Source organism: Morus notabilis, unplaced genomic scaffold (assembly GCF_000414095.1).
Source record: "Morus notabilis unplaced genomic scaffold, ASM41409v2 Scaffold2701, whole genome shotgun sequence".
NCBI lineage: Eukaryota > Viridiplantae > Streptophyta > Magnoliopsida > Rosales > Moraceae > Morus > Morus notabilis.
In genome coordinates this window covers 118,197-131,282 of record NW_010363064.1, presented here as the reverse complement: position 1 = coordinate 131,282, position 13,086 = coordinate 118,197, and the positions used below count along the sequence as shown (strand labels likewise).

Below are 13,086 nucleotides of genomic sequence, written 5' to 3'. Positions count from 1 at the left end.
GCGTTCGAGAGGGTCGGGTCGGAGTTCTGAAGGGTCGGTCGGCGTTCGAGAGGGTCGGGTCGGAGTTCTGGAGGGTCGGTTGGCGTTCGGGATGGTCGGTCGGTGTTCGTGAGGATCGGTCGGAGTTTAGGGTAGGTCGGTCGGTGAGAACCAGAGGAGAGAAAGAGAGAGGAAAGGGGGTCTGGGCAGGAAGGAATGGAAGGAAAAAAAAAAGAAAAAGGATCGGTCGGGGTGAGAGTCTGTTCAATTTTAAGAGAGAGAAAATTAAAATGTACACATAAATTAAAGTGGGGTCCATTTTTTAACACATAAAATACACGTTAATAATTTTTTATTATGAAAAAAAATAATCTAGATCCCCAATTTTTATATTCTTCGGTTTCTTTTATCAAAATTTCTCCTATTTCAAGCTCGAAACTCGAAAGTCAAGAGGAGCTTCACTTCACTTCGCACTTTCACAGTGCCGCCACCGCCGTCTCCAAATTTTTTTAAAAAAATAATAATAAAAATAAAAATAAAAAACCATGTCGATTCTCTTCCGCCGATACGCCGGGAAACTTCGCCGGAATCCGATTATCAACTTCCGACATTCCGACCGGCCCAAAATCGGTCTCCTCCACACCTTCGCCGCAGCCTCGCAAGTCGGAGCCACCACCGGCCTCTACGGATACCATCACTTGAAAACCCCCAGAGGCTTTCAGCGGTTCGCCGACGACGCCATCGAAAGGTATTAAGAGACATAATCCAAAGTTGGTCACTTTCGAGTTCACACGAACACAGTCCATCATTAATCATTGCTCTTCTTTTTGAAGGTCTGGAGAGCTCGTTACGTACATTTCTAGCACGCCTTCGTCGGCGGAGGTTATCAGAGCCATGGATGAGATTTCCAACACTGTATGATCAAAGTTCTGACTTCAATTTCTCAGTCCTCACTTTGTTCGAGATTGTTTTGTTTGATTTTGTTTCGTCTGATTTTATAGGTCTGTTCCGTTATGGACGCTGCGGAGTTGTGTAGAAACACTCATCCGGACAGGTTTTTCTTTCGATTTCTTTCAATTTTTGATTTATGTGAATATTATTAATTTATTATTATTTTTTTTTTGTTGAGTACAATGATTTAACGTTTTCTGCGCAGGGAATTCGTTGATGAGGCAAACAAGACGTGGATGAGACTTCATGAGTATCTACATGTGAGGTGACCGTATGAAATGCGTTTAGCTTTGGCTTGTTCTAGTCCTAGATTCTGACTAGTTTCTGTTATTGTATTGATGGATGATTTAAGGAGAAATTGTCTGTTCTCATTGTAATAATCCCAATGAGTTTTGGAATGCGTCAAACAAATGAACAAATTACCAGTTATTGTCGAGCGAGTTGACAATAAACTCACCGTGATAAGATCCTTTTACTCGGCAGGGAAAACTTACTTTGCATAGCGGGAAATACTTGAGAATTAAGTTGAGTAAAACTAATATGTGATGATTAGATGCACAAGTATTAGTTTGGAACATTTATATGTTGATATTAATGTGGTATTGTCAATGTGATAGATTTAAATGTTCTTTGTTGAGTACTTAGTTTTATGACATGTTTATTCAGTATCTCAACACAAATCATACCCTGTATGATGCGGTGAAAAAGGTGGAGCGAGAACGTCATCTGCTCACTGAGGAAGCTCATAGAGCAGCATGTTTCCTGCGTGCCGACTTTGAAAGGGGTGGAATTCATCTTTGTGTTGGTATAGGTTCTGCTATTATTGTTGTTGTTGTTGTTATTTGGGTTCGCATTGCTGTTGAAGAGTTGATCTAATATCAGGAAAATACAATCTGACCTTCACTTTGCAGAGAAACTAGATCGAGTGAATCAACTAAATATAGAAATTTCTCAGCTCTGTGGAGAGTAAGTATACCAGTGTAACCAGTCCTCGTATATTCTTGTTGATGCTTATTCTTCATATTCTTGTTGATGGTTATTCTTCTTCTTCTCCACTATTATGCTTTGTGTCAAAGATAAGTAGGAGCAATAATTTTCACAAAGCAAAATAAGGGAACTAAGGCCCCGTTCCTTTCGCTCGTTTGAGTTGAAAACTTGAGTTAAAAAGTGAATTTATGTGAGAGAAAGCACTATAGCAGAAAAAGTTGAATTTGAATTTTTGCGAGAGAAAATACTATAGCAAAAACTTGACTTATAATTCGAACTAGCGAAACGAACGGGACGTAAATAAATTATGCATTCCTTATGTAAATAAATCAAACAAAAAGTATATAATCTATAGACGGAAGGATGAATTCAATCATACATATTGCTTTTGAGGTTGTACAATGCTCGGCAGGTGGTGTTCTATTTGTTTCAGATTAACGTGATTATTCCATGTATGCAATTTCTAGTTTTGCAATTGAAGCTTTGACCTACTCCGACCCCGCTTTACAACATAATCCATTGGTTCATTGCTTGTTTTGACTGTTTATGAAAGATTTAATTTAACCTTGTCACTGTTTTATTTTGCGCCTGTATGTATTTGGGAAGAGTGATGGGCGCTTTTATTTAAGGTGTCTTTTTCTTAACGCATAGAACTGTAGGTTTTTTTATTATTATTTTTTAAAGATCTTTCTAAATATGGTTCAGGTTCAATGAAAATATCGTCATTGACCCAGGTTATGTGGATATATTTCCATCATCACGAATTCCAAGAAATCTGCACCGTCTAGTTAGGCCCATTTATCGTTCAACACCTGCAACTTCAAGTGATTTCTTATATCCTGGAAATACCGTGAAAGAAATCGGATTTCGGATAACAACAGATCCACCTACTCTATCTTCAATTTTGCAATTGACACCTGATGAGGAGGTAGTTTTATCATATTCTTCATATATTTTTGACATTATTGTTATTTGCGTCTGGTATTAATGGTAACAAGTTTTCGTAGGTGCCAAGTAGGGTTTCGAATTCATTCTTTAGATGTGGTATATTGGTTTTTAACTATTCCTACACTTGTCTAGGTTAGGAAAATGGCGTATGTTCAAGGATATTCTTCCCCTCAAGCAAACCTTGGTATTCTTAATAAGCTTATAGGTGCCCGCCATGAGCTAGCTCAGGTAATCTATCATCATATACAGTACCTAGTGATTATGTATCAGATTGTGCAATTTGATTCAATGTCCTAAACTTATACGCAGCTAAGGTTATGCGCATAATTAAAAGTTATGTAAGTCACAGGATTTGATGTGGCTTGATGAAAGTTTTGTGTATTCAGTTCTAACTTAATGGTATGTTCATATTTATTCTTACTGGTGGGTGCAGATATTGGGCTATAGGAGCTATGCTGAATTCGTGTTGAAGAATAGCATGGCTTCATCCCCATCAGTTGTGATGTCATTTTTGCAAGAGATGAGCAAGATGGTACGATCCAGCGCTGATGAGGTATAATTATTGTTTCATGTCTTTTGGGACTTAGATATGTTGCAGTTTCATACCTCAAGAAGTAATCCTTTTTTTTTTTTTTCCTTTTTAAATGCAGGAGTTAAAAAAGATTAAGGATTTTAAGAGAAACAAATGTCTTCTAAGTTTAGAACCTTGGGATGAGACATACTATACAGCGATCATGAAGTCTTCTGCCTATAACTTTGACTCTTCGGTATAATGCATATTACATTTTCTTTGTCGACCATTGAATTCAGCGGATCTTCTCTGTCCCTTTTTGGTTCTTTTGTGTAAAACTTTTTGTGATTCAATTCTTTATTTACTCTCTTATGTTAGGTACTAGCATGAATTTCCTTGGAATGTTTTTCTGCTTGTGAAAGTAGGATTGTTTTGACTTTCTGTAGTGCAGGTTGTAGCATCATATTTTCCGTTGCCACAATGCATTGAGGGTTTGAAAGTGCTGGTGGAGTCATTATTTGGTGCAACATTTTGTAGTGTCCCCCTAGCACCTGGTGAATCATGGCACCCAGACGTGATTAAGATGTTGCTTCATCATCCTGAAGAGGTTAGATGGATTTTGAAAGATCTATGCACATTGATTTCATAACCCTGTCCATGAGTTAGGATAAGGAGGTAATTAAATATTCAGGAGTAATGTGGTGGAAGTAAAAGTTACATGGCTTCAAGATTGAGATGGTGAAGAAATTGAATGGGATTTTGCCAATGATGAGATTATTAGGATCTAAGATGAACTAAAACCTGTGATGGGTTGAAATTGATTAGTTCTCGGTAAACCATCAAGGACTTGGGCTTTAAGCTTTCTGGAATAAGAATCTCACATCACATTTCACCCTTTTTTCATCAACTCTTACTCCAGTTATCTTGCTATCTACAAGAATATTCATCTAATACCATACTTGTGTTTCAGGGAGACCTGGGGTATCTGTATCTTGATTTGCAATCCAGGAAGGGCAAGTATCCAGGTTGCGCTCATTTTTCACTCAAAGGTGGTCGCCAAGTTTCTGAGACAGATTACCAACTTCCTGTACGTAAATTGGGTTTATAGGATCTACTAAGTTATCTTAACTGATATAATCATTCTTCATAGCTGCGTAGGAAGTATTGTGTAAAATAAAGGACAACTGTGTTTTGAAAGTAAAACAACTGTCAATCAGTGCTAGGTCTTTAGAGGAATTTAGTGGGAGGAAATGCTCCATTAAAGCCATCCTATGGGCATGATGAGCATTATTAATGACTGTACTGTCATATCATTTGATTATTTGGAGAAAATATAGAACTTGATATGGATCTATATGATTCATCTAATTCTTCCTTTCAACTAAGCTTGTTTAACGTTTGTTATTAAAAAGCTAGCATTTGTTTGAGGGAGTCTCGTGTGAAAACTGGGTACGGTTGGACAACGTTCTTAATACCACATTTATAAACATTAATGATTGTTCCAGTTAGGATTAATTTGTTTGGATTTTAACTATGATTATGGTGGTGAAACAGGTTGTAGCTCTTGTTTGCAACTTTTCTGGTTCTCATGATCAATTAAACGTGAGACTAAAGCCTTGGGAACTAGAAACACTTTTCCACGAGTTTGGACATGCACTTCATTCGTTGCTTTCAAGAACGGTATTCAGTAAATCAATAAAATAGCCTGTTATCGGAGCAACATGGTATATCATCTTTCTTTCCTCACCAAAATACATCGTTGTTTTCTCCCTGTAGGATTACCAACAGTTTTCCGGTACCAGGGTGGCTTTGGATTTAGCAGAAACACCTTCAAACCTATTTGAGTGAGTAGTGTGCTGTGATCATTGTTTCTTTTGGTTTTATTTCCTGAAGATTATATTAGAAATTAGAATTTCATGGAAACAATTAGTTAGTGAATCAGTGGCATGCATAACTTGTTTTCGGAAAGCATGCTTGTCCACTTTTGTATTTTGATAAAAATTATTGGTTCTCTTGAATGATAAAAATGCCAGTAAACTAAGAGGAGCTAGCATTCAGTGACTACTTTATTCTCACACTCATTTGATGTGGTGATATTACTTTGAGTGACAAAAGCTCTGTGATAAAAGCTGAGGTTGTCGTTTCTTTTCCCAGAGTGTTTAGTGCAAGACAATCCTTACCTCAGGTACTTATAGGAGCAAAAGCATTGGAAGTTATACATAAATACTTAGAAGTAATGCATTAGGAACAAAAAAAATTTCTATGTCAAAAATATGTCACAAATTTCTATGCATTCTAACATGAGGAACACAATTTCTTTGAACGTGAAAGTCACAGTAAGATCCATTTATTATGTCTTGGACAAGACCATGCCTATCACATGTCAGGCATTTATCATTTCGGTGTTGGTGTTGGCAAGATGTGCTTCACACTTATCAACATGCATACTATTCTGGACACAATTATTCTTTGATGTATTCTTTAGGGCTAATTTAAACAATGGCCTTTGAGAATATGCATTTATCTCACTTTGGTTCCTGGCATTCACCTTTAAATATAGTTTTGGCCCTTCTGTTAATATACTGTTTGTTTTCATACAAAATGTGGCACGGAGATGGCTTGTTAGGGTTTTAAGAAGGATAAAATGGTTAAAAGAACAAGCACATCTAAAAAAATTATTTAAAAAGGAAAAAAGAAGAAGAAGAAGAAAAAGACTGAGGCGACAAACTGATTTTTTTTTTTTAATGTCTCAACTGATTTTTTCTTTTTAGATTTATTTATTACAAGTATTATTATTATTATTTTCCGAATCTGCTTGTCCTTAAACCATTTTGTCTCTCTAAAAGTGACTGTTGGGGGTCAAAGTGAGACATGTTCATATCCTCAGAAGCCATTAGTGTAAATAACCCATTTGTTTATCGGTTTTACCCATCTTCATGATTTGTGGCCCTACTGGTAGTCAGCTTCGTATTAATTTTTGTGACATGCCAAGGTACTATGCATGCGATTATCGAGTTTTGAAGACATTTGCTAGACACTACTCAACTGGTGAAGTAATCCCGCAAAAGTTGGTTGATTCACTAGAAGGTGCAAGAAATATGTTCTCCGCAACTGAATTGCAACGTCAGGTAGCTCAAAGCCCGAGTTAAAAAAAAAGGTCCCCAAGTTAATCAAGTTATAGCTCTAGGCAACCTTCGATGAAGAGAGAGAGTGAATTGAAAAAAAAATAATAATAATAATAATAAAAAGAAAAGGAGGAGAATACTGACCAATCTTTCTTTTGCTTGTTCTGTTCATCAGATCTTTTATGCCATGATCGACCAAACAATTTTTGGGGAGCAGCCAAGTCCACCAAGAGATACAAGTTCTATAGTTGCAGATTTAAAAACACAATATACTAGTTGGAGACACGTAGAGGGTACACATTGGCATGTCCGCTTCAGCCACCTCCTTAATTATGGTGCAGGTACATATTTAATCTTTTCTAACATTGCTGAGAAAATCCAAAAGTTGATGTAGTTCTCTGGTGATAAATCCACTTCGAGATGTAGAATTTAAATGCCCCAACCCCCTCGTGAAAATTAACATGATGCCAATCCACCGATTAGGTGGTTCTGACGTACAGTATTGATTTAATTAAGTTTGTTTCTTAATTGGTGGACTAATGAATTCACTTGTGTAGGTTATTATGGCTACTTGTATTCCAAGTGCTTTGCAGCGAGCATATGGCAGAAAGTGTGCAAGGAAGATCCATTATCATTAAGCACAGGAGAAGCTCTGAGAACAAAATTTCTGCAGCATGGGGGAGCCAGAGAACCAGCTGATTTGTTGAAAGGCCTAGTTGGAGATGGCGTTCTAAGATATTGCGACGGTGGGATAGTTCCCGATATTACTAGTCTTTGTGATGAAATGAAGCTGAATTGATTACCTCACAATACAAGTTGGCTCCTTCTGTCCTCATTGAGGCTTCAGATGATTGATCAGTATCAACTCTTCATGGAATCAAAAGGGGAAACTCGAAGAACATTTGGAAGAAAATTGGGAAAAATCCTAGAAACCGGCTCGGAATTTGCGATTTCTTTTAAAGAAGACGCAGTGTGGCATTGGGTTCAGCCGAAAAGGAATAAAAAGTGCATCGGATGAATGAGGAAATTTTTTTGAGATTGGATGCTGCTGCATCTACATTATTCTTTCAAAGCTCTTAATAAGTTCTTCTTTCCTTTTTTTTTTTTTTGGTCTTTTGTTATCTTAATCATGTTTCAGCGTAATCTATTTTTCTATTTAAGTGATTGTATTCTTTTTCTATTATTATAGCATTCTTATCATTCTCACCTATTCTTTATAAGATTTTAATACTTATTTCTTCCTTTCTAGTTGTTTTTAGTGCTATTTGCTACAATAAAGATAACAGTTCCCAGGAAAAAGAATTGTTTCAACTTTCAACTGTCTTTAGTTTACGAAAAATGACGGTTTTTTCTCCTCTTTTTTATTTTTTATTTATTAACGTTAAAACGATGGCGTGGATGAGAATCGAGTAATTATATGCCTTTTTGCCCTGTAAAAGGCACATCCTCTCCGACACGTCGTTTTACTCATGACGTTTTACTCAATATACGTGTTGTCAACGATATGTCGTTACTTGAGCAAAGCACAAAAAATAGCGTGTAATACTGGGAAACGTAAAACGTTTGTTTAGAAAAGAAAAGAAAAGAGTAAACATTACACCGAAATAAATATAACCAGCTAACAGGTAGGCATTATCAAATGATTGATCTTATGATCTTAATTTTGTGTCTTCAAAGAGATGCAGATATTGGGTATTTCATTTCCTGGTAATAAGAGATTGATTAGGACAAAAACTATGATATCACGGTTTAACTGATTAATATAAACTACAAGGTCGTATTTATATGCATACCTTAATTATTAGAACCTTCTCTTCGAAATCTCTCAGGAGATAATAAAGAGTAAGTGAGAGATTCTAAAGAGAGTTTTATTTTTTTCTATTTTTTATTATTTTTTTAACTGGCACTGTCACGGGATATTTATTTTGATGCATTTCCATTCTCTAGCAAGTGCAGGATTTATTTCCATGATTCCATCAGTCTGTTTCAGTTTTTGTGGTGCCCAAGATCTCCATCTTTTCTGAGCCCTGAGAAAGAAAAAGAGATTGCAAAGAACTTGAACAAGTACAGCAATAAATACGAGGCTGAGGATCGGGATATGTCAACGTTATTCAGCGAGCAGGAGCGGGGAGAAGCGGAGGATGGTGGAAGCGGTTGCATGAAGAGAAATTCGCTCATTAGGAACTTAGCGATGGAGAAGACAGTGATGGCGGAGAAGAGTACGAGACCGTTGAAGTGGAAGAGCTTCTGGACTCCCGCACGGAAAAGCTCTCAGGAACAGTCACATTTAATTTTTTTACTACAGTAAAAAATTCTCACATAAAATCATATCTCAACTTGAATTAAAAACTCGAATCAGTGAACTAAACGGACCCTAAGTTTTCAATATCCTTTGAGCTTTCAAAGGAAATACCGCGACGTCCTAATAGCAAATACAAGACCTTGCCGCACGCCAAATCCTTTCGTATTGCTAGGAATTTCAGACCAGCATTTCTTCGCGTTTTTGTTTCCTTATCTTGCAATAGTTAAGTTCTTATTGTGTCTTGATTCTAATTTTATATATTGTTATTCGATACAATAGGCTTCGACCTCTTTTGCTGAGTAATGCACACAATGTGGACTTATTTCCTATTTTAGTACTAAGGAAAAATAACTATTTGGCTGAGTATTCTAACACCCAAAGACGGGAACTCTTAGAAAAAATTATAGATACATAACAAAAGGTTTTTCTCTGGCTTTGTGGACGAGAAGTATTAAATTTGAAGCTTTGACAAGTGTAAGTAGATATCTTAAATCTCAAATATATATATATATAAAGGGAAAAGGTGGCTAGTATAAGTCAGTCGCAAGCATTTGGGAGTAGAACATACAATTACCAAACGATGTGTCTGATCTTTTATAAAACACAGAATAGTATCACAAGTCTTGGAAGGTACAAATTTTCAGAACCGCCAATCATTTGTATATTTTTTCGCCATCACATTCAAAAGATTAGGTTTTAGCGTCTCAAAGCTCTTGAATATATGACTGCGAGTACTGCTTTTTTAGTCTTTAACATCACAGCAAGGTAAAATCTAACAAATAAAAGTATTACACAGACGTGAGACGTCTTGTAGAATCACCTTGATGGTTCTTCATCTATGAAGCTTTTGTAGATATGCATTTTCCCTTGACTGAAACCAGACTGTTCACGTGGGTTCCCGGGTAGGTTAATCCATTCTGTCTCAGTCCACGAATGTCAAGGTCTCTAAAACTCTTTCTTATGAATGTTGTAGGAGACCAACTTTTCTTTACCTACATCTTTCATAAGGAGCTCATCACTCTTCCAAAATGTCATCGGAGCAAGCATTTCACTTAAGTTTTCTAACGTGAGATATTTGATCCACGAATTAGAACCTTTTCCGCCATTGTCATTGCTGTTATTCATCACCCATATATTAATGGATCTTAGATTACTCGTCCTTTCCTGACAAGGGCGATTATCATGCAATAAAGCAATTGAGTCATTCCACTCCATAAGACAACACCTCCGATGTGATTCTACAGATGGAATATCATTTGGAAGCTTTATGCAATAAAACATCTTCTCACACATGTCAAAACAAAGTATCATACCTTCAAGCATCCAATAACACACTCCCTTGTGGTATGCATAACTTCCCAGTCGTAGTCGCAGTAATAAATAACCATGTATAGGCATCTTAGTAGACGTTTAATTTACGGATTCAGAACTATAATTCAAAATTATTTTTAATTTGTATATTTTTTGTAAGAAATACACTCTAGCAAACCACAAACCATTATTCGAATCATGTTACGAATCCTCATATCAAACAGAGCATTAATCTTTCTCCATGTATGAGTACCAAGAGTGGCTAGCTCAACTCCATAATGAGTAGAAGTTTCAAAAATCCTAACAATCTTGTGATCATCGGTTGCTGAATCATAGCCAAACCCCAATGCTTTCCTCACACGATACCCATCAACCTCAGGTGATTTCACGAGCAGACACTCGCGCAACACCGGATTGCACAACATTGTGTCGTCACCAAGACCAACAAGGCAAATTATGCCATTACAGCTATAATACTCACAAAAGCCAAACTCCGCATCACCCGGAAAAACTGGTAAGTGAAAGAATCTAGCGCCAAAATGTATGGGCTCCTTCTCACCGTCATCATAATCATTTGATGTAGCAAGGAATGAGGACAAGTTTTCGTAGAAAGAAAAGTCGGATAGATGGAAAATGTGGCAAGTTCTAGTGGATAAGACTTTGTTGGTGCTGTGAAGGTGCTTAGTCACAAATTCTGGATCTTTGATAAGACCGTTGATAAGGGAATACGAAGACTTAGTGCCCGTTTAGTTCGCTGATTAAAAATTCGAGTTAAGAGATAAGAGCTTTTTACTGTAGTAAAAAAGTTAGATGTGACTATTTCTGAGAGTTTTTTTACTGTAGTAAAACTCGAATTTTAAATTCGAATCGGTGAAATGAATGGGGCCTTACCCATGCACTTGAATCGCATCAAAGACTCGGGAAGCAGCCATAACATGATTTGTGCCGCAATCTCTTCCAGTAGATGGCAAGAGAACCTCTCCATGTCTGCTTTTAGGGGTGTAAGAATTGAACCCGAACCCGACAAACCTGCCCGACCCTACCCGAGTCTACCCGAAAATGTTGGGTTAATTTTTTTTTTAAAATTTTCGGATTATAATAGGCCCAACCCGCAATTTGCGGGTTTTTTTTTAAATTTTCGGATTATAATAGGCCCAACCCGCAATTTACGGGTTGGGCCGCGGGTGGGGCAACTGCTCACCCGAGTTGCCCCGACCCGGCCGTTTAATTACTAATGAGAGACAGAGTAATGTGTTGTTGTGTGACACTGTGACTTGTGTCGTTTGTCTTTGTCGTGTGAGTGAGAGTCAGAACTCAGAGTAACCCTAAATTCCTAATCCCCCAGATTCTTTCACTCTTCAGTGTCATTTTTCCTTCCTCCCACCCACCCAGTCGCCACTCGCCGCCGCCAGTCCCAGCCTCCCAGTCGCCACTCGCCGCCGCCAGTCCTAGCCTCCCAGTCGCGAGTCGCCACCGCCAGACCCAGCCTCCCAGTCGCCACTTGCCGCCGCCAGTCCCAGCCTCCCAGTCGCTACTCGCCGCCGCCAGTCCCAGCCTTCGCAATCACACGCAAGTCACCGCCGCCAGTCACCGTAAGTGTTTTTTTTGCTTGATTGGTGTGTGTTATCAACTTATCACATTGTCACCATATGGATTGTCACCGGATTGTCACCGGATTGTCAACTTTTTTGGATTGTCACCGGATTGTCAACATTGATCAATCTACCTGTTTTTTTTGTTTTTTCACCGTATGTGTGTTGGACTCCAAACTTTGTCCACCGGATTGTCAAGCATGAGAAAGAAATAAACTTTGTTGTGTTATCACCGGTTTGGAATTCCAACATTTCAGTCGTCCATGAGAAAGAGGGTTTAGTTTTGTTGTCATTTTTAGCATGAGAAAGAAGGTTTTCAGTTTTGTTGTCCAACATTTCAACGTTTAGTTTTGCTGTCGTTTTTTGGTTCCGGTTTAGTTTTGTTGTCATTTCAGTCGTCCACGAATCCACCTCTTGATGGATTGGCTGCATGTTGAATTTTTCCTGCCTGAATTGATGCCTAAATTAATGCTGATTATGTCTTGAAATCCAATAAATCTTAGAGTTTTCTGTTTTTGATTGCCTGGTTTTGTTTCTGCTTGTTTGTGTCTGGCTCTGCTCGTGACTCGTGAGGGGATCTTTTTGTTTCTGCTTGTTTGTTTCCAGCCGAGGAAGATTGAAGAAGAGTGAAGACTTTGAAAAATTTGGTTTCTGGTTTGGAATGCAGGAAGAGGAGAAAGCAATTGAAAACAGAAAGGTTAGAGAATGGTTTGGAATTCATGTGTTGCTTGCTTTCTTCAATGTTGAAATATAGTTTAAGTTGCTTTCCCACGAACAATGCAACATATATATATATATATGAAGACTTTGAAGATTTTGGTTTCTGGTTTGGAATTCAGGAAGAAGAGAAAGCAATTGAAAACAGAAAGGTTAGAGAACGGTTTGGAATTCATGTGTTGCTTGCTTTCTTCAATGTTGAAATATAGTTTAAGTTGCTTTCTCGCGAACAATGCAACATATATATATATATATGTAATATGCACAAACAATCTGTTAGGAACAAGTTTAGAAGGAGACTAGTTGATATGTGATATGTTTGCTTTTATATGTGATATGTTGGCTTTTCACTAGACGTTGAAAATGTGATATGTTATCTATTTTTTAGGTTACTTGCGTGCTAGATGGAAAAATTTATCATCAAAACTTCCGAAAGTACTTGCAAGTCCTCTGCTGAAACAGAAAGTGTCTCTACGCCTACAGAGCCTATTACCTTATCCACTCTCACACCCAGCCCTACCCCTATACCTAATTTGAGCACTAAAATTAGAAACGAAAAAGAGGAGGGAGACAGTAAGAAGAGGAAGAATTCACAAAAAAAGTCTCCTGTTTGGGATCATTTCAAAATCATAGAGGGTGGGGATCCAAATGAGCCTAGGTGTA

The 13,086-nt window shown here is 37.6% G+C and overlaps 2 protein-coding genes across 2 annotated transcripts; one reads left to right on the top strand and one right to left on the bottom strand.

Moving 5' to 3' along the window:
* Window positions 1-379: 379 nt before the first annotated feature.
* LOC21387870 (mitochondrial intermediate peptidase, mitochondrial) lies at window positions 380-7,702 on the top strand. Its single transcript, XM_010103444.2, has 17 exons — window positions 380-727; window positions 813-894; window positions 981-1,033; window positions 1,136-1,190; window positions 1,597-1,735; window positions 1,842-1,896; window positions 2,623-2,845; window positions 2,998-3,093; window positions 3,299-3,418; window positions 3,516-3,632; window positions 3,828-3,983; window positions 4,347-4,463; window positions 4,931-5,056; window positions 5,153-5,220; window positions 6,369-6,504; window positions 6,677-6,842; window positions 7,059-7,702. The coding sequence occupies exons 1-17, from the start codon at window positions 525-527 to the stop codon at window positions 7,298-7,300; spliced, it is 2,154 nt and encodes a 717-aa protein (XP_010101746.1). The 5' UTR covers window positions 380-524; the 3' UTR covers window positions 7,301-7,702.
* A 2,046-nt stretch (window positions 7,703-9,748) lies between these two features.
* On the bottom strand, window positions 9,749-11,099 carry LOC112092589. Its single transcript, XM_024169116.1, has 3 exons — window positions 11,006-11,099; window positions 10,300-10,814; window positions 9,749-10,084 (listed from the first exon to the last, which is right to left on the bottom strand). Exons 1-3 carry the CDS (start codon window positions 11,097-11,099, stop codon window positions 9,749-9,751), a joined length of 945 nt encoding a protein of 314 aa, XP_024024884.1.
* Between the last annotated feature and the right edge of the window lie 1,987 nt (window positions 11,100-13,086).